This window comes from Barbatula barbatula, assembly GCF_947034865.1.
Source record: "Barbatula barbatula genome assembly, chromosome: 5".
In the NCBI taxonomy this organism is placed as follows: domain Eukaryota; kingdom Metazoa; phylum Chordata; class Actinopteri; order Cypriniformes; family Nemacheilidae; genus Barbatula; species Barbatula barbatula.
In genome coordinates, this window is record NC_136769.1 from 482209 (window position 1) to 509062 (window position 26854).

Below are 26854 nucleotides of genomic sequence, written 5' to 3' on the forward strand. Positions count from 1 at the left end.
GTTTTAACGCTGTTTTTTTATTTTTATTTATTGAACATTCATTTTATTACTGGTGAAGACTAAAATGTCTCACTGTTTCACAATATTTTTACATTTTGCAATTAAACCCGTCCACACGTGCTGTCCAGAGAAATAAACATACTACATTTAAAGCATTCAATAAAATAAACTTAATCATGAAGTCAATGTGATTTTAAAGTGTTTATTGAGTTATAATTTCATTGAAAAATGAATCACATTTGTTTTTATAATCACAGTTATCAATAACAAGGCTATTTCAGTCTGTCATGAACACGTGACGCAGACAGAAACATGTCCTGAAATGTTGTGTCATCATTTATTCCCTTCATGTGTTTGTAAACCGGTGTGTAAGTCTTTTAGCAAGAGAAGATATTTTGAGAAATGTCTCGGTGGTTTTGTGTACATACAATTCATATCAATGGAGTTTAGTTATGAACATTCTTCAAAATATCTTCTCTTGTGTTGTATTGAAGAAAGACTCACATACAGCTTTACAAACACATGAAGGGAATAAATGACACAGTTGTGTTTGTGGACATCTGAGGTCGGGTTCAATACTGTAACTGTATGCCGATATAAGATCTGCACTTGCTTGATATACAAAATGTCACATATATAAAACATACAAGAGGTTTAACATAATAAAAGAGTTATATAGACCGTTTCATACTAAAACATGTTTAGTATTTTACAATTTTCATTTTTGGGTGGAGTGTCGATTTAAAGAAACCGTCCGGTACATTGATATCTAGCGGTTGAGCTTGGTATCGCAAGTCTAAATTAGAAAAGTTTAGCCCAGTGACGCTTCTTCTCGGTTTCTTTTGCTTGTTATCAGAGATCATATAGAGGCGCTCCAGTGTTTGTGAATCTGTACCGGAAGTTCAGTTGGGGTCAGAAAACTAACGTTTGTTAAACCCTCTATAATCAGTAACCGATCTGTTTTTAAGCATCCCTCGATAATGAAAGATGATGTTCAGGTCTGCTGGATGCGCTCCTGCTCCAGCCACACCACAGATCTCTGCTGGACCAGGATTGTGCTGCGGAGGACAGCCAGAAGATCTTCAGTGCTCGTCCATGTGTTCGGCTCAACCGTACAGAACATCTGAGGAAGAGTCTCTAACTGCAGCTCCTCCATCTGACACGACTGCATCACCTCCTCCTCCCTGCAGCCCGACAACAACTTCCTGAAACAGAGAAAAGACCCGTTCAGAGTTTGATTGGTTTGCATTTTGACCTTGTTCGTCCAGGACTGAATGAATGAGATGAGATTCAGTTGAGACACACCTGAACTTTCTGCCTTTCTTATCTTTGGGTTTGATGTAGATGATGATGGGATAGATGCTTTGCTTCAGTAGATTGTCTACACAGCTCACGGCCAGCGGGAGCAGACAGTGTTTCTCCTGAACACACACATGAGGATCAACACAACTCAGTGTCTCATTGTGTGAGTGTGTGTGTCTGTGTTTACCTGGTCAATAACCTCTTGAACACTCTGTAGTTTGATTCCCATGGGTTGATCTGAAGAGTTTAAGAGGAACACGCTTCGGTCCTCACGCACACATCCCTCCAGCGGCTCTGCACACAACATTCAGCTTTTCTTTAATTCCTTAATGATCACATTTACGTTTGGTGCAATATGTGAATCATTTAAAGAGTGATTAAAGCAGTGGGCGGAGTCATACCCGGTTGACAGGTGTCAAAGTCCAGACCGGATTCTGCCGGCTGCAGGAGTCTCTCGATGATCCCCCGGGACAGAACGGACGGAGAGAAAATCACCGGACGCTTGCTGGACACGTGAATCATCTGAACCAGACTGTAGGGAATCAACTGCTCCTCGTGACCTGACATACACACAAATACACACGCTACACACAATCTGTCTGATTGGTTAAATGTAAAAGTGGGAGGAGCTTACGGTTACTGAGTGTGTAGAGCACTGGAGCGGATGAGCCAATAGCACGAAAGTTGGATGCGACCGCTTTAATCAGACGAACACGCTCGGGAGTTTTCTTGGAGAACTACACACAGACACAATAATCAACGTTAAAGAGTGTGTTTGAGAGATGAGACGAGATAAAGAGTGAGTGATAATCACCATCCTCCTGCACTGGTTCTGTTCCAGCGCCATCGTACGGAGTCTCACTAACAACAACTGCTGAGCCCTGAGAGACAACAAACACACACTGACACATGACATTTAACACAATGTGTCTGGATATATGTGTGTTGTGTACCTGTTGAAGTTGGGCACGGCTCCGCTCTGCAGTGCTTTGGCTGTGTGTGTGTTGTGTGTATATACGTGTGTGTGTGTGTTGTGTACCTGTTGTAGTTGGGCACGGCTCCGCTCTGCAGTGCTTTGGCTGTGTGTGTGTTGTGTGTATATACGTGTGTGTGTGTGTTGTGTACCTGTTGTAGTTGGGCACGGCTCAGCTCTGCAGTGCTTTGGCTGTGTGTGTGTTGTGTGTATATACGTGTGTGTGTGTGTTGTGTACCTGTTGTAGTTGGGCACGGCTCCGCTCTGCAGTGCTTTGGCTGTGTGTGTGTTGTGTGTATATACGTGTGTGTGTGTGTGTGTGTACCTGTTGTAGTTGGGCACGGCTCCGCTCTGCAGTGCTTTGGCTGTGTGTGTGTTGTGTGTATATACGTGTGTGTGTGTGTGTGTGTTGTGTACCTGTTGTAGTTGGGCACGGCTCCGCTCTGCAGTGCTTTGGCTGTGTGTGTGTTGTGTGTATATACGTGTGTGTGTGTGTGTGTTGTGTACCTGTTGTAGTTGGGCACGGCTCCGCTCTGCAGTGCTTTGGCTGTGTGTGTGTTGTGTGTATATACGTGTGTGTGTGTGTTGTGTACCTGTTGTAGTTGGGCACGGCTCCGCTCTGCAGTGCTTTGGCTGTGTGTGTGTTGTGTGTATATACGTGTGTGTGTGTGTGTGTTGTGTACCTGTTGTAGTTGGGCACGGCTCCGCTCTGCAGTGCTTTGGCTGTGTGTGTGTTGTGTGTATATACGTGTGTGTGTGTGTTGTGTACCTGTTGTAGTTGGGCACGGCTCCGCTCTGCAGTGCTTTGGCTGTGTGTGTGTTGTGTGTATATACGTGTGTGTGTGTGTGTTGTGTACCTGTTGTAGTTGGGCACGGCTCCGCTCTGCAGTGCTTTGGCTGTGTGTGTGTTGTGTGTATATACGTGTGTGTGTGTGTGTTGTGTACCTGTTGTAGTTGGGCACGGCTCCGCTCTGCAGTGCTTTGGCTGTGTGTGTGTTGTGTGTATATACGTGTGTGTGTGTGTTGTGTACCTGTTGTAGTTGGGCACGGCTCAGCTCTGCAGTGCTTTGGCTGTGTGTGTGTTGTGTGTATATACGTGTGTGTGTGTGTTGTGTACCTGTTGTAGTTGGGCACGGCTCCGCTCTGCAGTGCTTTGGCTGTGTGTGTGTTGTGTGTATATACGTGTGTGTGTGTGTTGTGTACCTGTTGTAGTTGGGCACGGCTCCGCTCTGCAGTGCTTTGGCTGTGTGTGTGTTGTGTGTATATACGTGTGTGTGTGTGTGTTGTGTACCTGTTGTAGTTGGGCACGGCTCCGCTCTGCAGTGCTTTGGCTGTGTGTGTGTTGTGTGTATATACGTGTGTGTGTGTGTTGTGTACCTGTTGTAGTTGGGCACGGCTCCGCTCTGCAGTGCTTTGGCTGTGTGTGTGTTGTGTGTATATACGTGTGTGTGTGTGTTGTGTACCTGTTGTAGTTGGGCACGGCTCCGCTCTGCAGTGCTTTGGCTGTGTGTGTGTTGTGTGTATATACGTGTGTGTGTGTGTTGTGTACCTGTTGTAGTTGGGCACGGCTCAGCTCTGCAGTGCTTTGGCTGTGTGTGTGTTGTGTGTATATACGTGTGTGTGTGTGTTGTGTACCTGTTGTAGTTGGGCACGGCTCCGCTCTGCAGTGCTTTGGCTGTGTGTGTGTTGTGTGTATATACGTGTGTGTGTGTGTTGTGTACCTGTTGTAGTTGGGCACGGCTCAGCTCTGCAGTGCTTTGGCTGTGTGTGTGTTGTGTGTATATACGTGTGTGTGTGTGTTGTGTACCTGTTGTAGTTGGGCACGGCTCAGCTCTGCAGTGCTTTGGCTGTGTGTGTGTTGTGTGTATATACGTGTGTGTGTGTGTTGTGTACCTGTTGTAGTTGGGCACGGCTCCGCTCTGCAGTGCTTTGGCTGTGTGTGTGTTGTGTGTATATACGTGTGTGTGTGTGTGTGTTGTGTACCTGTTGTAGTTGGGCACGGCTCCGCTCTGCAGTGCTTTGGCTGTGTGTGTGTTGTGTGTATATACGTGTGTGTGTGTGTGTGTGTTGTGTACCTGTTGTAGTTGGGCACGGCTCCGCTCTGCAGTGCTTTGGCTGTGTGTGTGTTGTGTGTATATACGTGTGTGTGTGTGTGTTGTGTACCTGTTGTAGTTGGGCACGGCTCCGCTCTGCAGTGCTTTGGCTGTGTGTGTGTTGTGTGTATATATGTGTGTGTGTGTGTTGTGTACCTGTTGTAGTTGGGCACGGCTCCGCTCTGCAGTGCTTTGGCTGTGTGTGTGTTGTGTGTATATACGTGTGTGTGTGTGTTGTGTACCTGTTGTAGTTGGGCACGGCTCCGCTCTGCAGTGCTTTGGCTGTGTGTGTGTTGTGTGTATATACGTGTGTGTGTGTGTTGTGTACCTGTTGTAGTTGGGCACGGCTCCGCTCTGCAGTGCTTTGGCTGTGTGTGTGTTGTGTGTATATATGTGTGTGTGTGTGTTGTGTACCTGTTGTAGTTGGGCACGGCTCCGCTCTGCAGTGCTTTGGCTGTGTGTGTGTTGTGTGTATATACGTGTGTGTGTGTGTTGTGTACCTGTTGTAGTTGGGCACGGCTCCGCTCTGCAGTGCTTTGGCTGTGTGTGTGTTGTGTGTATATACGTGTGTGTGTGTGTTGTGTACCTGTTGTAGTTGGGCACGGCTCCGCTCTGCAGTGCTTTGGCTGTGTGTGTGTTGTGTGTATATACGTGTGTGTGTGTGTGTGTTGTGTACCTGTTGTAGTTGGGCACGGCTCAGCTCTGCAGTGCTTTGGCTGTGTGTGTGTTGTGTGTATATACGTGTGTGTGTGTGTTGTGTACCTGTTGTAGTTGGGCACGGCTCCGCTCTGCAGTGCTTTGGCTGTGTGTGTGTTGTGTGTATATACGTGTGTGTGTGTGTTGTGTACCTGTTGTAGTTGGGCACGGCTCCGCTCTGCAGTGCTTTGGCTGTGTGTGTGTTGTGTGTATATACGTGTGTGTGTGTGTGTGTGTGTGTGTTGTGTACCTGTTGTAGTTGGGCACGGCTCCGCTCTGCAGTGAATTGGCTGTGTGTGTGTTGTGTGTATAAACGTGTGTGTGTGTGTGTTGTGTACCTGTTGTAGTTGGGCACGGCTCCGCTCTGCAGTGCTTTGGCTGTGTGTGTGTTGTGTGTATATACGTGTGTGTGTGTGTTGTGTACCTGTTGTAGTTGGGCACGGCTCCGCTCTGCAGTGAATTGGCTGTGTGTGTGTTGTGTGTATAAACGTGTGTGTGTGTGTTGTGTACCTGTTGTAGTTGGGCACGGCTCCGCTCTGCAGTGCTTTGGCTGTGTGTGTGTTGTGTGTATATACGTGTGTGTGTGTGTTGTGTACCTGTTGTAGTTGGGCACGGCTCCGCTCTGCAGTGCTTTGGCTGTGTGTGTGTTGTGTGTATATACGTGTGTGTGTGTGTGTGTTGTGTACCTGTTGTAGTTGGGCACGGCTCCGCTCTGCAGTGAATTGGCTGTGTGTGTGTTGTGTGTATAAACGTGTGTGTGTGTGTTGTGTACCTGTTGTAGTTGGGCACGGCTCCGCTCTGCAGTGCTTTGGCTGTGTGTGTGTTGTGTGTATATACGTGTGTGTGTGTGTGTTGTGTACCTGTTGTAGTTGGGCACGGCTCCGCTCTGCAGTGCTTTGGCTGTGTGTGTGTTGTGTGTATATACGTGTGTGTGTGTGTGTGTGTTGTGTACCTGTTGTAGTTGGGCACGGCTCCGCTCTGCAGTGCTTTGGCTGTGTGTGTGTTGTGTGTATATACGTGTGTGTGTGTGTGTGTTGTGTACCTGTTGTAGTTGGGCACGGCTCCGCTCTGCAGTGCTTTGGCTGTGTGTGTGTTGTGTGTATATACGTGTGTGTGTGTGTGTGTGTTTTGTACCTGTTGTAGTTTGGCACGGCTCCGCTCTGCAGTGCTTTGGCTGTGTGTGTGTTGTGTGTATATACGTGTGTGTGTGTGTGTTGTGTACCTGTTGTAGTTGGGCACGGCTCCGCTCTGCAGTGCTTTGGCTGTGTGTTTGTCCACACGGATGCAGCGCCACTGATATTTGCCGTTGTAACGTGTGTCAATGACGTGCAGCACGTCATCACAGTGAACACTGAGACACGGGGGGTCGCCGTGGGAACAGAGGTCAAGGTTTACACGCACATAAAAGGAATCAGCACCAGTGAAATCAGGAGACGAGAGTTCAGCACTTAAATCTGAATATTCTGACACAGAGAGGGAATACCTTCATTATACACATATAGCATCAGGTCTTTCAGAAACAAATGATTATCTGCTATTTTCCCCTTAATATTTAAAAAAGTAGTGTGTGTGTGTGTGTGTGTGTGTTGTATTGTGTGACTCACTCTGTTGGTTGTGCGAGTGTTTCAGTGAGTCCGGTTCTGTCCACCACCGCAGAGAGAAATGAGCCACTTCAGCGGTGCACTGATGAAGAAGAACACGACCCCCTGCACACAGCACCTGATCCAGCTGACACACACACAAACACACGTGTGATGTCATGTTTGTCAGTGGAGTTCATGGGTGATGGAGACTCTATCTTACCTCCAGTAACTCACTGCCCTCTCTCAGACCGCACCGCTCCGCACATGAGCCCCCCTTCACACTCTGTACAAATACACCCGTCCGGTTGCCCCCCACGATAGTGATGTCATCAGCCAGACTGACGCTTCTGGGCGAGGAAGACAATACAGGTACAGGAGACAATCTGAGAAACAAATGAGAGGTTTATTGATGTGGTGTGATTTGAGGGACGTGATAACCCAAACACAGAGAGATATTTGACTAAAAGCACACTCGCACCCCAGTGATGATGATGGTTTGATGGGGGTGGGCGGAGTCACACTGCTCAGATCAGGAGGAAAGGGCTGAGATGGCAGAGAACCCCACGAACTCCACAGACCCAAATCTAAGTCTTCTACAGCACAAATACACACAAATGCTCTGTAAATAATAACAAAACAACCATCTGAAGAGATGAACGGAGAGACAGACACCTGCATTGGGCTCGTTGTCATCACTCCCCAGAGAAGTCAAATCAAATCTGTAAATGAACAACAGCAGTGAGACACACATCATACACACAGTTAATATAATCACAACACTTTATAGCTTTAATAAAACAAACAACATCAATAAACTTCATAATATTTTATTCTGATCATTATTATTATCTAATATGTGTGTAATGTCTGATGTGTGTCATACTCCATGTTTACTCTGCGGTTGATAGAGTTCTTACAGGGTGGAAATGGAAATGTGGACAGTCTGTTGATGTCCTTCTCTGTGTTACACTCCTACACAAACACACACATACTGATATTTAAAACACAATTCTTACAAAACATCATTTTAAATGATTTCCTATTTTTTGTAGTTGTGTGAGACTCACCGGTGAATTTGAACAGCAAGTGTCTGCGATGAAATACACAACATCATAAATGATCACACAATCACATCACACACACAGTAAACATCAAACACACACTAAACATCACACACACACACACACACACTCACCCTCAGACTGTTCACTGATTTGAGCTCCAGAGGGTGTCTGTAAAAACACAAGAATACACTGAGAACACACACACACACACACACGCACACACACACAGAAAGGATATTAAGAGTTGTGTGTGCATGTTGTGTGTTGTAACCTTCCAGTGAGCTCCACGTGTGTGTAAACTGGGGCTGAGATCTCCAGAACAGCAGGGCCCAAAACACTGATCCTCACTGAACATGGACATGTTAGACTGCGCACACACACACACACACACACACCGTCAGATGAAGTGTAGATAGACTCATGAAGAGAGAGAGAGATGCTGCAGACATACACAGGTCAGACAGGTGGCGCTCTGCTCTCTCTTCTCTTGATTTCTCTCCGTCTCTCTCTGCAGCTGCTCTAGACTGCTCTCCAGCTCTGCGATACGTTTGCGCAGACGGTTCTTATCCAGCAGGCAGTCTGTGAACTCCAGCTGCAGACTGTCACGACTGCGCAGAGCCTGACAAACACAAGACATAGAATCATAAAGATTGTGCCTCCACTATACAGAGGTGTATCTGCAGGCATGTGTGTGTGTGTGACCTGGTCTCTCTCTCTCTCCAGCTCCATGATCTGGTTGAAGTAGGAAACACATCGTCTCTGTTCTGTCTCCCAATCCAACTGTAGAGTCCTGACCCTCAGATGCATCTGCTCACATTGAGACGCCAACTACACACACGCGCATAAACACACAGGCGCGCACACACACACACACACAAAATGACTGTGTGAGATGCAATTGAACTGTGATTCACTTTGATTCTTCATGCGAGTCACATTTTTCTGCATAACTTCAGTACACAACAATATGTGTAATGCACGCACACATACACATACACACACACACACACACACACACCTTTTCTCTCTGCGCCTCAGAGGTGTCCAGATCCCCCTGCAGCCTAGCGATGGTACAGCACAACTCCTGTCTCTGCTCAGTGGCTTCTCTCCGATCCTGCTGTAGAATATCCAACAGAGCCTACACACGTACGTACGCACGCACACACACACACACACACACACACACACACACACACACACAAACCTTAAGATCACAGAAAACTTTTTGCATTTTTAGATTTTCAAAAAATATTGTTCTGTACGTTTAATAATCTGTTTTCCCGTAGGGACCTGGATTTGTCACACAATCAGAGGAAACACGCCGGTGACGAGCGTCTGCCATGTGTCATGTGATTCTGACCTGATTTCCAGAGACACACCCTCTGTTTCTCTCAGGGGGTTGGGGTTTGTCCTCCAGCACTGACGGGGTGTGGCCACACACCTGATGGGTCAGGGAGGGGGCGGAGTCAACATCTTTTGGTTTCTCCACCTCCTGCAGTCTCCTCCTAAGCTGTTCTACCTGACAGTGACATCACATGGACACTCCCACAATGAGATGAACATACAGACCCTGTGTGTGTGTGTGTTTGCTTGTTCTTGTAAATTAGTGTATAATGTGGGTGTGCGCTTTTGATGTATGTTTGTGTGCATGAAATCAGCTGTGGGTCAGCTGTGGTCTAATGGTTAGAGCGTTGGGTTAGTGATCAGAAGGTTCTTATCTCAGTGCCAGCAGGTCATGACTGAAGGGCCTTTGATCAAGACATCTTACCCCTGATTGCTCTGCAGTAATGTGACACTGTAAAAAAAACTACTTGTAAGTCGATTTGGATAAAAGCGTCTGCCAAATGAATAAATGTAAATGTAAATGTGAAATGTATTTGTTTGTGTGTGTGTATGTTTATAAATTAGTCAAGTCAAGTCAAGTTAGATTTATTTATATAGCGCTTTTTACAATTTTCATTGTTACAAAGCAGCTGTACTTAGTGTATGATGTGTGTATGTGTGTGTTTTTGTGTGTTATGTGTGTGCTTGGATTGTATGTGTGTGTATGATGTGTGTACATGTGTGTTTTTGTGTGTTATGTGTGTGCTTGGATTGTATGTGTGTGTATGATGTGTGTACATGTGTGTTTTTGTGTGTTATGTGTGTGCTTGGATTGTATTTGTGTGTATGATGTGTGTACATGTGTGTTTTTGTGTGTTATGTGTGTGCTTGGATTGTATGTGTGTGTATGATGTGTGTACATGTGTGTTTTTGTGTGTTATGTATGTGCTTGGATTGTATGTGTGTGTATGATGTGTGTACATGTGTGTTTTTGTGTGTTATGTGTGTGCTTGGATTGTATGTGTGTGTATGATGTGTGTACATGTGTGTTTTTGTGTGTTATGTATGTGCTTGGATTGTATGTGTGTGTATGATGTGTGTACATGTGTGTTTTTGTGTGTTATGTATGTGCTTGGATTGTATTTGTGTGTATGATGTGTGTACATGTGTGTTTTTGTGTGTTATGTGTGTGCTTGGATTGTATGTGTGTGTATGATGTGTGTACATGTGTGTTTTTGTGTGTTATGTATGTGCTTGGATTGTATTTGTGTGTATGATGTGTGTACATGTGTGTTTTTGTGTGTTATGTGTGTGCTTGGATTGTATGTGTGTGTATGATGTGTGTACATGTGTGTTTTTGTGTGTTATGTGTGTGCTTGGATTGTATGTGTGTGTATGATGTGTGTACATGTGTGTTTTTGTGTGTTATGTGTGTGTATGATGTGTATGTGTGTGCGTGTGTTACCTCAGTGAGCAGCTCTCTCTCACGAGCAGCAGATCTGCGTTGTTCCTCTAACACTCGTGAGTATTTCACCGTCTGATCCAGAAGTCTCTCCTTCAGTAAACCCAACTCACGACTACCAGACTCACAATCCTGCCTCAACCTGACACACACACACACACACACACACTATAATTGACTTTATTGTTCACTTTAACTGATCCTTTAAAGTCTTTGTGTGTATATGTGTGTGTTCACCTCTCCAGTTGTATTCTGTCCTGTCGTAGCTCTTGTGCTTTGCGTTCAGCTCGGCTTCGCTCCTCCTCGGCCACACGGCAGCGCTGAGAGAAACGCCGCTCACACAAACGACTCATACGCAACTGCTCACGCAACTTACGCACCTCAACCAGAAGAAACTGAGTCAAACCCTCCGGACCCTCCTCATCTACAACACACAAACACACAATATAACAAAACAACAAACTGATTTAAAGCTTTTACACTTAACAAAACACTCTGACACACACACACTCAAGCATACTCACACACTCTGACACACACTCTGAAACACACACACGTGTACACACACTCATGCATACTCACACACACGTGCACACACACACTGAAGCATACTCACACACTCTGACACACACTCTGACACACACACACTCATGCATACTCACACACACGTGCACACACACACTGAAGCATACTCACACACTCTGACACACACACACTGAAGCATACTCACACACTCTGACACACACACACTGAAGCATACTCACACACTCTGACACACACACACTGAAGCATACTCACACACTCTGACACACACACACTGAAGCATACTCACACACTCTGACACACACTCTGACACACACACACTCATGCATACTCACACACTCTGACACACACACACTGAAGCATACTCACACACTCTGACACACACACACACTGAAGCATACTCACACACTCTGACACACACACACTGAAGCATACTTACACACTCTGACACACACACACTGAAGCATACTCACACACTCTGACACACACACACACACGTACACACACTCATGCATACTCACACACACGTGCACACACACACTGAAGCATACTCACACACTCTGACACACACACACTGAAGCATACTCACACACTCTGACACACACACACTGAAGCATACTCACACACTCTGACACACACACACTGAAGCATACTCACACACTCTGACACACACTCTGACACACACACACGTGTACACACACTCATGCATACTCACACACACGTGCACACACACACTGAAGCATACTCACACACTCTGACACACACACACTGAAGCATACTCACACACTCTGACACACACACACTGAAGCATACTCACACACTCTGACACACACACACACTGAAGCATACTCACACACTCTGACACACACACACTGAAGCATACTCACACACTCTGACACACACACACTGAAGCATACTCACACACTCTGACACACACTCTGACACACACACACTCATGCATACTCACACACACGTGCACACACACACTGAAGCATACTCACACACTCTGACACACACACACTGAAGCATACTCACACACTCTGACACAAACACATGTACACACACACTCATGCATACTCACACACACGTGCACACACACACTGAAGCATACTAACACACTCTGACACACACACACTGAAGCATACTCACACACTCTGACACACACACACTGAAGCATACTCACACACTCTGACACACACACACTGAAGCATACTCACACACTCTGACACACACACACACTGAAGCATACTCACACACTCTGACACACACACACACACTGAAGCATACTCACACACTCTGACACACACACACGTACACACACACTCATGCATACTCACACACACGTGCACACACACACTGAAGCATACTAACACACTCTGACACAAACACACGTACACACACACTCATGCATACTCACACACACGTGCACACACACACTGAAGCATACTAACACACTCTGACACACACACACTGAAGCATACTCACACACTCTGACACACACACACTGAAGCATACTCACACACACGTGCACACACACACTGAAGCATACTAACACACTCTGACACACACACACTGAAGCATACTCACACACTCTGACACACACACACTGAAGCATACTCACACACTCTGACACACACACACTGAAGCATACTCACACACTCTGACACACACTCTGACACACACACACTCATGCATACTCACACACACGTGCACACACACACTGAAGCATACTCACACACTCTGACACACACACACTGAAGCATACTCACACACACGTGCACACACACACTGAAGCATACTAACACACTCTGACACACACACACTGAAGCATACTCACACACTCTGACACACACACACTGAAGCATACTCACACACTCTGACACACACACACTGAAGCATACTCACACACTCTGACACACACTCTGACACACACACACTCATGCATACTCACACACACGTGCACACACACACTGAAGCATACTCACACACTCTGACACACACACACTGAAGCATACTCACACACTCTGACACAAACACACGTACACACACACTCATGCATACTCACACACACGTGCACACACACACTGAAGCATACTCACACACTCTGACACACACACACTGAAGCATACTCACACACTCTGACACACACACTCTGAAGCATACTCACACACTCTGACACACACACACACACGTACACACACTCATGCATACTCACACACACGTGCACACACACACTGAAGCATACTCACACACACGTGCACACACACACTGAAGCATACTCACACACTCTGACACACACACACACACACTCTGACACACACTCAAGCATACTCACACACTCTGACACACACACACACACGTACACACACTCATGCATACTCACACACACGTGCACACACACACTGAAGCATACTCACACACTCTGACACACACACTCTGAAGCATACTCACACACTCTGACACACACACACACGTGCACACACACTCATGCATACTCACACACTCTGACACACACACACGTGCACACACACTCATGCATACACACACACACACACACACTGAAGCATACTCACACACACTGAAGCATACTCACACACTCTGAAGCATACTCACACACTCTGACACACACACACTGAAGCATACTCACACACTCTGACACACACACACACACTGAAGCATACTCACACACTCTGACACACACACACTGAAGCATACTCACACACTCTGACACACACACACTGAAGCATACTCACACACTCTGACACACACACACTGAAGCATACTCACACACTCTGACACACACACACTGAAGCATACTCACACACTCTGACACACACACACTGAAGCATACTCACACACTCTGAAGCATACTCACACACACTGAAGCATGCTCACACACTCTGACACACACACACACGTGCACACACACTCATGCATACACACACACAGACACACACACACACACACACACACACTGAAGCATACTCACACACTCTGAAGCATACTCACACACACTGAAGCATGCTCACACACTCTGACACACACACACGTGCACACACACACACTCATGCATACACACACACAGACACACACACACCCAGCATGATGGAGCAGCGTTGTGTGGGTTGTTGTCCTGTGAGTTGTGTGTATTGTTCAGGATGGTAGAACTCCAGTGACTCCATGAAGGCCTGTAAACCCCGCTGGCCACGCCCCCTCAGAATGTCCAATAAACGACCTTCAGCAAGCACACAACAGCCAATCAAATCACTTTAAAATAACAAGAACACATTAACTGACATGTTTGTACATTTCCCATGACCGCTTACAGAGTTGTGCTTCATTTGTTATACCATGAAATGAATTTAGCTATTGTAATGATGACGTGTGTGTGTGTGTGTGTGTGTGCGTGCGAGTGTGAGTTGGATTGTGTGTTCTCACCAGCTTTACTGATTCTCAGTGGAAACTGACTTGAGTTCAGCACCTCGTCCTCATCTTGCTCATCGATGACTTTACACTGACGCAGGTACGGGGTGAGTTTGGCCGGGTTCAACAGGCGAGTGAGTTTGTGTCGGACTCCTTCCACTCGCTCCCACAGCTCCTCATACTTCTCCTCCTCTGACTCGTCCAGACTCTCGTCTCCCAGCGGACATTCACCTGTACACACACACAACACACATTCACCTGTAAACACACACAACACAGTTACCTGTACACACACACACACACATTCACCTGTACACACACACAACACACATTCACCTTTACACACACACAACACAGTTACCTGTACACACACACAACACACATTCACCTGTACACACACACAACACAGTTACCTGTACACACACACATTCACCTGTACACACACACATCACACATTCACCTTTACACACACACAACACAATTACCTGTACACACACACAACACAGTTACCTGTACACCCACACACACACATTCACCTGTACACACACACAACACAGTTACCTGTACACACACACACACACACAACACACTACACACACAACACAGTTACCTGTACACACACACAACACACATTCACCTGTACACACACACATCACACATTCACCTTTACACACACACAACACAATTACCTGTACACACACACAACACAGTTACCTGTACACCCACACACACACATTCACCTGTACACACACACACACACACACACACACACACACACACACACACACAACACACACACAACACAGTTACCTGTACACACACACACACACACACACACACACACACGCACGCACACACACACACACACAGACATTCATCTGTACACACACACAACACAGTTACCTGTACACACACACACACACACAACACAGTTACCACTGTACCACTGTACACACACCAGTGTTGTAATGTAACGCAGTAAAAACACTGAAGTACAGCACTGAGTCTTTATATGTCTGCAGACTTTTACTCACTAAATCTCCTGAACAAAATGTAAACTTTTACTCTGATACATTTCCTCTAAGAAAGTTCGTTACTACAAAATAAAAGCATGGAAAGAGAACTGAAATAGACAAGTTGGCGATCCTGTAAGGGAAATGCAAGGAAAGAAAGAAGTAAAGGACAGACAGATTTGTTCTGATTTTGTTGCATGTTGTTCTCTTATAGGGATAATATTGGGGGTGGGAGGGAACTTTCCTTTTACAAGGTTTTAAGTTATAAAGTCAAGTTATAAAGATGTGGTTTCTGAACTTGTATATTGATTGTTTAGCAATTTGGCAACATGTTGTTCAAGATAAAACTACTTCAGACTTCAAGCTCAGTAAACTTCTGTAAGCACTATTTTCTATCGACAATGTTTGCTTAAACTTTTCTTGTGTGTAATTTAACTGAAATGCTCAGATTTAATATAAAAAGTACTTTTGATACTTAAGTACAATATTTATCTGTTACTTTAAGTCATATTCTACAAGCTGTGTGCTGCAATGTACAGATTCAACTAAATACTATTTTCCTGTTTCTCTCTGATTTAAGTCTCCTGACTGCCAGCGCCGCCGCTCCCACCACGCGCATCACGCACTGTGCGTTGAGCACCAAGTGCTGAGGGGGCACCAAAAATAGCCTGATGAATTTTAATCTAATATTATTTCATTAGGCTATAGAAAAATAATTAGGCAGGCATATTTTAGCCATGTATATGTAAAAAATAACGGCCGAACAATCCCATATCACCCCATCCACACCACCGCCCATGTACGGTCCGCGCGGCAGTGCCGGTTGATTGCGCGTGCGCCTGACGCAGTTTGACAGACGGTAGTCTAGGCAACTTATTTGGAAATGGCCCCGAAAAGACAGCAGGAGTCAGGATCAGAGAAAAAAAAAAGAAGAAGAAACTGCGAGATGATGCCCGTGCATCACTTGCAGGTAAGTCCATGTTTAATCAAATTAAATTGTTCGTAACAATTGATCGTAATGCACGTCGAACTTGTGTAATGGAGGCCAGCTAGTGAAGACCTGTGGAATGTGTAAACCTCATTACCAATCTCGTTAGAGCGCTCGTCTCCCATCCGGACCGACGTCAGTTCAAAGCCCGTGTCGAGCGGGGCGAGTAACTTTAATTTCGGTGCAGCTTGCAATCTGAATTGAGATTTTACTGTTAAACATTGATAGTTTTTTGTTTTACTATTCTGTTTACTGAAGAAAAGTTTGCACCTTTAAGGGGGGGGGGGCATCATAATGGAATTATGCTTAGGGCACCAAAATGGCTAGCAGCGGCCCTGCTGACTGGAAACTGCTTTGGGGTTTATTCCGGTGCATAGACCCCATCGACCTGCCTTTAGCGAAATAAGGATCTTAACGTTAGTTCACTCTTGCACTGTGTGGTGTAGGAGTGACGCGATGTCGCAACACTTTAGAAAAAGGTGTCTTTTCCATGTGATTTCCAGTTTGTGTGGTATGGTGTCCACCGCGCATCTCACACACTGTAAACATTTTTGCTGTAGTTATACAGTTGTTGCTAGAAGAGATACAGCTACAGCCGGAAGTGATGCAAAATCTCGCCATATAGTTACAATAAATGACATAATCTAACGCTACACCTACACCAACTCTAAACATAACCTTACAATAATAACAAAATATGAATCAACTGTTTCAAGCGTAACAAAAAAAATTTTCTATTGAAGTGCACATGCCCAGTGGAGGTAGCTGTATCCCTACTAGTGGAACCGAGGTGCAGGGCTCCAAATTGCGTTTATCTCTTGGGTACACTGTTTTTAAGATGTTTTTTTTCTTCATAGGATTCAACTTCAGACATCTCTATTTTCCAATGAAAGGTCCATCTTTCAGTGGAGCTACAACTTCTGCTGACACCTGATTTCTTCACAAATTCGAGCCACTGATACCAGGTTAAGGAAAAGTACAATACTTGTATGTTGTAAACTGTTTTCATTCAATACTAAATAATGATATTATTTAACTTCTCTGAGGTATTTAACTTCTTTAAAGTATGTTGTATAACAAAACAAAAATACATTTTTCTTTTAATTTAAGGGCAACACTTTACAATAAAGTCCTTTTATTGAAAATATGTGTTTTTATTTATTTAGCTAAATTTGCTCAAATAAGCTACTTTGAGTTGAATTAACTACATTTTTTGTTTAGTACAGACAACTTGAAAAAGTATGTTTAGGATTTGTAACTAAACTCTGTAAGTCCGGGGCAAAGCTAAGTAAGTAAAAATGTTAGTTGGGTGAACAGCATTATGGAGATGATGATGTAGTCAGAGAAGAACATGAACATGAGGGTGAGGGGTCGGTGTCGCTCTATCAGAGAACAACAGACAGGTCCAAACACATGCTGGAATCTCTCTGAATGAATGTTTCATGCTGAAGGAATCCCATACAATCAAAATCTATCATCAACACATTACACTTACACAAAGATGAGACACCACAGTCACACAGACACATTACTGATATTAATAAGAATGTTCTAACACACAATATTCACAACACACTATATACTGTAGATGAAAATAATGAAAGCTTTGTGTAAATGACGTAGAAAAGCTTTTCTATGTTGGTCATAAGTGATGTCTATGTGTATGTATCAGAAATAAATGAAATGAAAGAGTAAAATGTCTCACCACTCATGATCCAGAACAACCGAAGAGATCCTGAACAAACTGAAGAGAAAGACTTGACTTGAGACGCTCGCACCTACAATAAATCCTCCTGATCACTACACACTGTACACCTCTCTCTCTCTCTCTCTCTCTCTCTCTCTCTCTCGTCTTATCTCTGTTGAGAAATGACACATTAATGAATAACTGTTTAAATGTTGAGCGTCAGGTGATTGTTGTGTCGGCTGGTGTTAATAATTAAACAAGCGTCCGGTGGGTTTGGTCAGACTGTGGGTGTGTTTGTGACCTGTGTCTTGACTCACACTGTGTGTGTGTGTGTGTGGATTTCTTCCTCTAGAGGACGCTGTGCACATTCAACACACAAGTCTGTTGGAGTCATCGGAGTCATCAATCTGACGTTACACTGACACACACACAGCTGTTACGCCTTCAACAACCTGTGTCTGCTGTTGTCAGCTTTGTTGTGGTGTGTTGTGTATTTTACTGTATGTGCCCTACACTACAAGTTCACTTTATTAAGGATACTTAGGCAAAGTCAAGTATATACTGCATGACATAAGTACTAGTAGGCTTTAGGTGTCCTAGTTGGGACTGACTAGTTTACGACTACATTTTTCTGAGAAGTACATCAAAAGTGAAAGTATAGTTTCTGTTGTTGTGTTTATGTTTTGTGACATCAATGTAGGATGTTGTTGTCTCCACAGCAATTTGATGTTGTTCTGACAGCAACAGTTCTGTCAACTCCTCCATCTGTCTGTCTGACTCTCTCTCTCGTCTGTCTGTCTCTCGTGAGTTCAACAGTGTGTCTGTGTGTGTAGCAGTGGGTGGAATGTGCCGGAGGGCAGAAGTGTCCAGCGGTCATGATCTCCATCTCTGATCAATACAAACACACAATCACAGCTTTGTCCTGCTGAAGAACGACTGCTTGTGTTCATCCAGACAATAGACGATTTCAAAGCCGACATTAAAGGGAAAATAGAAATTCTGTCATGAATTACTCATCATCGAGTAGTTTCAAACCTTTATTAAAAAGATTTGCTGTGTTGAACACAAAGAATGTCAGATGTCTGGGAAAGTCAAAAATGATCGTCAAAGGTTCACCAGAACTGTTTGTTTTCCCAAATTCTTCAAAATCTCTTCTGTTGAGTTTAACAGAACAACAAATTGAGCTTGTATTCTTGTATGCCCCAAATATCAGTCTGGACCTTCTTCATAATATCTTTCTTCATGCAGGTCTGGAACAGCTTGAGGGTGATGTTCAGTTCTGTGAGTGTTAACTGTAGTTTCTCTTCATTCAAGTCTCAGAATTCTCTGGAGTCTTAAAGCTCGTTGAAATCCAGATTCTTGTTCTGGTTGTCCTGACACCCGTCGCCGCCGATCTGAGAGAGATGTTTCTGGAAATATCTGTGTCATATACAACACTCTCTTTGTAAACTTGTTATGGGTGCAAACATGTCACTTTAGATTCAAGAACTGCTCCTGAATCACCCGTAGGAGAAAATGATTCAAACAAACCCTGCAGTCAAGAACCAAACACATCATCATCCATCAAGACATCAATGCATAAGTCATTCAGTGTTATTAATATGATGTTATTTTATATCTGAGAGTGAATAATCCAGTCCAACTTCACCATCTCTGACCAACAACACAAACACCAAAACTGCTGTCACTTCACCCCAATCTGATAATATAATAAAACTTGAGGTAAAACGTGTTTTATGTCGATTTATTGATCTTTTGCGCTCATGAGAAAAACCTCAAATGTGTATTTTACAGAATAAGTGTATAAGAGGGGAAAACGCAGTTCATTGAAATAAACGTGTAACACGCGTGTTTTTATATTCAGCTTCTTTATAAGAAAATAAACTTATTTTCTTATAAAAACTTTATTTCTGAACGTGTTCATGTTGCTCCGGTCACAGACGCCCGCGCGTGCACCCGTTACGTTTCCCGCCCCACCGGGCTCGTGCCCGTCCCACGGCTGCGCGCACACACAGACTTCAGACAGCGCGTGCGGAATATGTGACGCTGATCTGCGTTTTTACGGTAAGAAGAGAAAATGTCTTAGAATAAAAGGAAAGATTTGACATGTTTGAGACGCTTTATTATTTCATTGACGTGTGTTATGTTTATTATTTTAATCACTGCCCACATTATAAAATACTTTTGTAAACTGTATCAATATTCCTTGAGATATGACATTAGGCTTCAGTGTTTACTACAGAAAGTGCCCTGAATACTGTAATATACTTCATTTACTAAAGTGAGTACTGCAGTGTTTTAATGTTATCAAACTGTTATAATGTCAAAGATGAACCTCTTATAATAACATGATTTAGTCACGTGGAGTGTCTGTATTTCTTTATTTTGATGACGTCATTTATTGTGCATATAATGCTAATGGAGAACTTTCTCATTTCAATTTTAGCACCTAATGTACTATTGCTCTTTTATGACAGATCGCTTATCCCTTTCTTTTTCTTATTTTCCCCTGTAAAGCTGCTTTGGAACAATGCAAATTGTGAAACACGCTATATAAATAAAACTGAATTGAATTGAATTGCTCCCTGAACTCTCTGTTAGTCGCTTTGGATAAAAGCGTCTGCTAAATGACTCAATGTAAATGTAAATGCAATCTCTTTGATATTAGACAGCAGTTTGACATACATTTGGGTTTAATTTGATTATCATAAAGTGATTCATTTGTGTGACACGACTCGTATTATTGAATAAAATCACTTTAGTCTGTTTTCTTGTGTCTTTCTCAGAACGCGTGTCGTGTAAATAAAACACAGACTGACAGACGACTTCAGTAAATGGAACGAGACGCTCCAGTGAAGAGAGAATAATCCACATAATCTCAGCCGGTCAAAGGCAGCGAGACGCAGCGGGATTATTCTCATGTGGGTTTGTTTGGGGTCTGCGGTGGTCTCGGTGTACAAACACAAGATCAGAGGTCAGATGAACATCACACATTCACTGAAGGACAGACGGATCATCTCAACTCAAATTGATCTGACAGAACTTCACATCCCTAAAGCATTCGACGTCTGCTGTCAAAGACATTGGGTGGAAAATATGATTTGAAGAAAACATTTCAAACGATATCTTTGATGTGTGTGTGTTTCTGTCAGTCAGAGTTTAGTGAGTCTGTGCGTGAAGAGGTGTGTTAACTCCTGGTGAATCCTATTAGACGTCTTTATCAGGTTATTTATAAACGGTCAGGATAAATCGTTTTTTAATAGATGTGTGATGGATGGAGTTTATAAAGAGAACTAGCGGTCGTGTCTTATACCTGAAACACTTTGTCTTAATGTTCTTCAGTGAGAAAGGCCAAACTGATTCGATCTGAGAATTATAAATAATTCTCTAGAATATGCTATTAAACCGAGACTTCATATTTTGTGATTTGTTGAATTGGATTTCATCAGATATTTCCTGAGAAACTCACAGACCACATCACATTTAAAACAGATTTCTCTCTTGTTCATCGATATTCTGGATGTGTTATTGAAAGTCACTGTATCAGTATGAGTTTGGGAAAACTGCCGGGGATTAAAGGACTGGTGTCCACGTCTCAGAGCAGACGGCGGTTTAAAAGCGACCTTTCCGTGGACATGATCAGTCCGCCCCTGGGGGACTTCCGGCACACGATGCACGTCGGCCGCGGCGGAGATGTTTTTGGCGACACCTCATTTCTCAGCAGCCACGGAGGTCCAGCGAACGATGAAGAACCAGATTCACCCTCCGGGTCAAGGCCCACGCGCTTTCTGTCACGAACGCTACGACACGTACGGAAGAATCCTCCGGCCCGACTGAGAGGAGGGTCACGTGACCTCTCCTCACCTCCACCCTCCGTCTCTCCCATCATTAAAAACGCCATCTCACTGCCTCAGCTGAACCTGGACGCTTCCAACGGAGGCCTGAAGAGGCCGCTACTGTCGACCTCCATCAGCTCACCTGCCGACTCGCTCCTCTCTTACAGTAAGACCAAAAATACTGTTCTTCATATTTCATTTTTATTTGTTTTGAACAATCCTCTGTTCCAGAAAGTGGAATATTCTGAGTGTACGTTAAGGTAAACCCATAAGGTTTGCGCTGCTTACGCAAACGTTTTATGATACGTTTAAAGAACAAAACAACCAATGAAACATTTATTTGGCTTATTAGCGACAGAATACAGATTCTGTATGTTTTTGCGTTTATTGTGAACACACAAACACATCGGTCCATTCTTTTACATATCTTCATAGGTAACAGTGGTGACGGTAACAGAGGTGACCATTTTAAGCTCAAATACTATGAACACGCAGCATTTATCATATCACGGTTATAGGTGTAAATAACCAAGAGTGGGATCATTATGAAAATGAGCTAACAGTGTTGATGTATCGGGCTACAAGAAACCATAATTTTCTCCCACAAAAGACACTTTTACAAATAATAAATTATTGCTATGGCCTTAAACATCTCGTGATCTTGTGAAGTAACAATTAAAAAGAATCACCATGTCAACAAAGGTACTCACGTGTGTGTGGTGCCCTGATGCTTTCATTGGACTGTCTGTTTGACGTCTTCTGGATTTTCTCTTGTGATGAAATACATGAAAGCACATTGAATACACAAGCAAAATAAACACACACACACAGGCACACTCAATACATGAGGGCAGTGAATGTATATAAACACACACACACCGCCACCTGCTGGACATTGAACATCACACTTGTTTCATAAAGAAGCACGTTGATGGATTATATGATATATTTATGACTTTGTGTCTTGGATAGGACATTTTCTTTTAAATCCCTTGAAATATTACAGGAAAGCAACATGTTTATTTTTATCAATGCACAATTACAACTCAGTTTGAATATTACTTTAGTCTTTATATTATTCATTATAGTTTTACTATGTAATATTGAGACTGACCAGAGATCAGTTGTATTCAGATATCTGATGTTCTGCAGGTCTTCTGGACTCTGGATTTGTCACACTGCCTCGTTTCTCTCGGATGGATCAGAACTTCAGAGAAGCGTCTGGAAGTTTGTGTTCAGACTACAGACGGAGTTCACTGCCTGAGAACAGCGACATGACACTGACACGATCTGATTCTCTCACCTCCTTCACCGTGGACCTCGGGCCCTCCCTCATGACTGAGGTTCTGGCTTTGATTGACAGCTCCAGACGTCTCTTCAGCAGCAGTAAGGACTGGGATACGGAGGAGGAGGAGGAGAGTTCATCCGTCTCTCCACAGGATGATGAAGATGAAGATGAACAGCTGAACATGTGTCCGGTCAGAGAGGAGGTCAGGATTGAACCTCAGAGGTTTCAGGAGGCTGCAGACGTGCTGGCGCATCACTTTGGAGGAGGAAGAGGAGGATCGGTAAAAGAGGAGCATCACAGATCTTCATCTTTCAGACACAAGAGGGCGCTGTACACCTTCACTGAAACGGAGGAAGAGATCAACGTATGAATGCATCCAGAGTTGATCTCTGATTCCAGACAGCAGACACACCATCATATAATCCTTCTCCAGGTCTCATTTGAAAACTTCATATGTTCAATTAAAGTTGTGTATAAAGGTGAGATGAATGATGTGTATGTATGTTTTCCTGTAGCTCAGAGCATTGCGTTAACAATGCAAGGTTGTGGGTCTGATCTCAGGGGATTGAGGATACCTGTGTATAAATGTGTAGGATAATGCAATGTAACTCGCTTTGGATAAAAGCGTCTGCCAAATGCCTAAATGTCAAATGTATGTGTGTTTAGAACTGCCCATAACATCTACAGTGACGTTTATTTACATCTACTTACAGAAGACTATACTAAATATTTTAAAATGGTTAAGATTTATTAACATTTCTCTTCCATATATCAGTATGTTCCATTACTGCAGTAAGTGATGATGACATCATCGATCGGCTGCTTGAGGGCGGAGTTTACTGAAGGACAATCTGTAAACTGTTTGTTTATGGCTCAGTAATGTCTCTGTATATTCTGTACTGACAGACGTTAGACATTGTAATGTAATGAAACGCAGTGGATTTCCAAGCAATGCTTAAAAGTTAAGACTTTTGATAACACCTAGAATAACTAAATCCATCAGAGGGGGTCGAGCTTTCTCATACCTAGCACCTTAACTCTGGAATAGACTTGCTGATATTATCAGATGATCAGACACACTCGTCCAGTTTAAATCTAGATTAAAGACACATCTTTCCAGCCAAACATTCACTTAATGCAGAATATGCTAAATAAACCACCAGGAGATGCTGACATTAGATATTATTTACTAGAATAATCTTGCCTCTTCTTTAAACACATGTACTGTGTTTGACCTTCTCTGTGTTTTTCAGTTTTTCTCCTGTTAAGCTGCTTTGGAACAATGCACATTGTGAAAAGCTCTTTATAAATCAAATTAAATTGAATTAAACGTGAATGTTTTAAAGAAAGGTTTGATAAACAATGAATGTTGCTTTAATAAAGGCTATAGTGTTAAAACATTGAAGTGCGCTCTAAAGACTGTTGGCTGGTTTCTATCTATAAAGTAATTAAGTAAATTCAGTTTTGAAAAGGAAATTTCCAAATGATTCCTGTAAAGGTGAAGTTATAAATATACAGGTGCATCTCAATTCATTGGAATATCGTGAAAAAGGTCAATGTTTTTTGTCACTCATTTCAGAAAGTAAAACCAATATATTATATAGATTCATTACACAGAGTGAAATATTTCAAGCCTTTATTTCTTGAAATGTTAATGATTATGGCTTACAGATAATGAAAACCCAAGATTCAGTGTCTGAGAATTAGATTATTACATAAGATCAATAAAAAAAGTATATTTTAAACAGAATTGTCAAGCTTCTGAAAAGTATGTGCATTTCTATGCACTCAATACTCGGTTGGGTCTCCTTTTGCATGAATGACTGCATCAATGCGGCGTGGCATGGACACAATCGGTCTGTGGCACTGCTCAGGTGTGATGGAAGCCCAGGTGGCTTTGATAGCAGCCTTCAGGTCATCTCCAGTGTTAGGTCTGGTGTCTCTCATCATAGATTCTCTGTGGGGTTCAGGTCAGGCTGTTTGCTGGCCAATCAAGTGCAGTAACACCACTGGTCACTGAAGCAGCTTTTGGTACCTTTGGCACGTCCTGCTGGAAAATGAAATCAGCATCTCCATAAAGCTTGTCAGCAGAAGGAAGCATGAAGTGATGAAATGTCCTGGTAGATGGCTGCGGTGAACGTGGACTTCAGAAAACACAGTGGACCAAAGTCCTCTTTTCAGATGAAAGTACATTTGCATTTCATTTGGAAATCTGGGTCCCGGAGTCTGGAGGAAGAGAGGAATGTAATGGAAATTTTCTAGTCTAGCTTCTTGATGTGTCTATCTATATGTTTATGAAGTTTCTATCTATGTTTTCTTCTCTATGTTATCATGTTTTTCTCTATACGCGTCATACCACTCTGCCTTTGCCCTCGAGCAGATGCCAAGATGTTCTGTTTGGAATAACGGGCATCACTTCTCGGAAACCAGCTCGGGATTCTGGCTAGGGGGCAAAGGGAGGGGGTTTCACGTAATCATATATATACTCTGGGTGCAGAAGGAAAGGGTGCCTTTGCTCTGCACCATGCTCATTGCTTATGATGCAGATTAAATGACAATAAAATACTTTGCAAAGTACCTGATGTCTCTGTATATTGCGTTTGTCAAAATTGACTCACCTTGATTAAGGAATAAGAAAATTCCACAACAATTTGGCGACGAGGATGGGATCACAAGGCTGACGGAGAACGGACTAGAGTTGACTGATCATCCTGGACATAGCAAATCCAGCTCTAACCCCATACAGGGACGAGAGAACTCTACTCCGGACCCCAGGCTGACGTGATCCCAAAAGAACTCAGTGCAAGGCACAAAAAGGAAAAGTGGTGAGTCAGATAGATTTCTGAACAGTCTGGAACGAAAGGGGAGACTACTTAGCGCTAAACAGTCTGGGGGACTGATTAAAACAGTCTGGTTAAAGAGGGGAGACTACTCAGAATCGAGAGATTCTAAACAGTCTGGGGGACTGATTAAAACAGTCTGGTTAAAGAGGGGAGACTACTCAGAATCGAGAGAGATTCTAAACAGTCTGGGGGACTACTAAGAAATGATATGGATAAACCAACATACAGAGAAATGAGGAAAAGGTGGGGAACGGGAAGTTTACAAGGTGTACCCTATTTAATAGAAAAAGCTAACTTTCCAGAAAACGGTACATTTAGTACCACAAAATTAGTGAAAATAAGAGAACACATGGGGAAAAAGGACATATTTAAAATGTCCAAAAAAGAAAGGGAAAAATATGACGAAGCGTGTAAATGTTTAGAATTATGGGAAAAGGAAGCAAATAGACGTGACTATGTTTTTAAAGAAATGGCATTTGAAGAACTGCCACCACCGAAAACTCCATTGTACCCTGTTTTGCTTGAATATAATGATTTAACCCCTCTGTCTTCTTTACCCCCATCTATGATTGAGTACAAACACCAACCGGAGGATGATTGTGTCCCTCCTCACCGACATCTGAACCCGATCGAGGCAGCTCCAGTGCCCCCACCAGTGTCTCCACCAGCACAAGTGCCGTCTCCACCACAGCCCGTGGTGTGTCAAAAGCAAGAAAGAGCGCAACCAGCACCGACAG

At 43.5% G+C, this 26854-nt stretch overlaps 2 protein-coding genes across 4 annotated transcripts; one reads left to right on the top strand and one right to left on the bottom strand.

Annotated features, from left to right (window-relative positions):
* Positions 1 to 183: 183 nt before the first annotated feature.
* LOC306894818 (caspase recruitment domain-containing protein 10) lies at positions 184 to 18307 on the bottom strand. Of its 2 annotated transcripts, none has more exons than XM_079457639.1 (24): positions 18169 to 18307; positions 14478 to 14693; positions 14137 to 14274; positions 10734 to 10920; positions 10500 to 10638; positions 9072 to 9230; positions 8730 to 8849; positions 8414 to 8539; positions 8163 to 8330; positions 7983 to 8078; positions 7843 to 7879; positions 7715 to 7737; positions 7531 to 7619; positions 7320 to 7366; positions 7126 to 7240; positions 6868 to 7030; positions 6669 to 6792; positions 6287 to 6527; positions 2117 to 2183; positions 1937 to 2039; positions 1704 to 1862; positions 1490 to 1596; positions 1306 to 1421; positions 184 to 1205 (listed from the first exon to the last, which is right to left on the bottom strand). In XM_079457639.1, exons 1-24 carry the CDS (start codon positions 18173 to 18175, stop codon positions 995 to 997), a joined length of 2958 nt encoding a protein of 985 aa, XP_079313765.1. In that variant the 5' UTR covers positions 18176 to 18307; the 3' UTR covers positions 184 to 994. The 2 variants fall into 2 exon arrangements, with proteins under 2 accessions (XP_079313765.1, XP_079313766.1); XM_079457640.1 differs by having other exon boundaries at positions 188 to 1205; positions 1943 to 2039; positions 18169 to 18279.
* A 1821-nt stretch (positions 18308 to 20128) lies between these two features.
* On the top strand, positions 20129 to 25850 carry cdc42ep1b (CDC42 effector protein (Rho GTPase binding) 1b). Of its 2 annotated transcripts, none has more exons than XM_079457485.1 (3): positions 20129 to 20214; positions 20937 to 22152; positions 23139 to 25850. In XM_079457485.1, the coding sequence occupies exons 2-3, from the start codon at positions 21699 to 21701 to the stop codon at positions 23642 to 23644; spliced, it is 960 nt and encodes a 319-aa protein (XP_079313611.1). In that variant the 5' UTR covers positions 20129 to 20214; positions 20937 to 21698; the 3' UTR covers positions 23645 to 25850. The 2 variants fall into 2 exon arrangements, with proteins under 2 accessions (XP_079313611.1, XP_079313612.1); XM_079457486.1 differs by having other exon boundaries at positions 20165 to 20431.
* The last annotated feature ends 1004 nt before the right edge of the window (positions 25851 to 26854 follow it).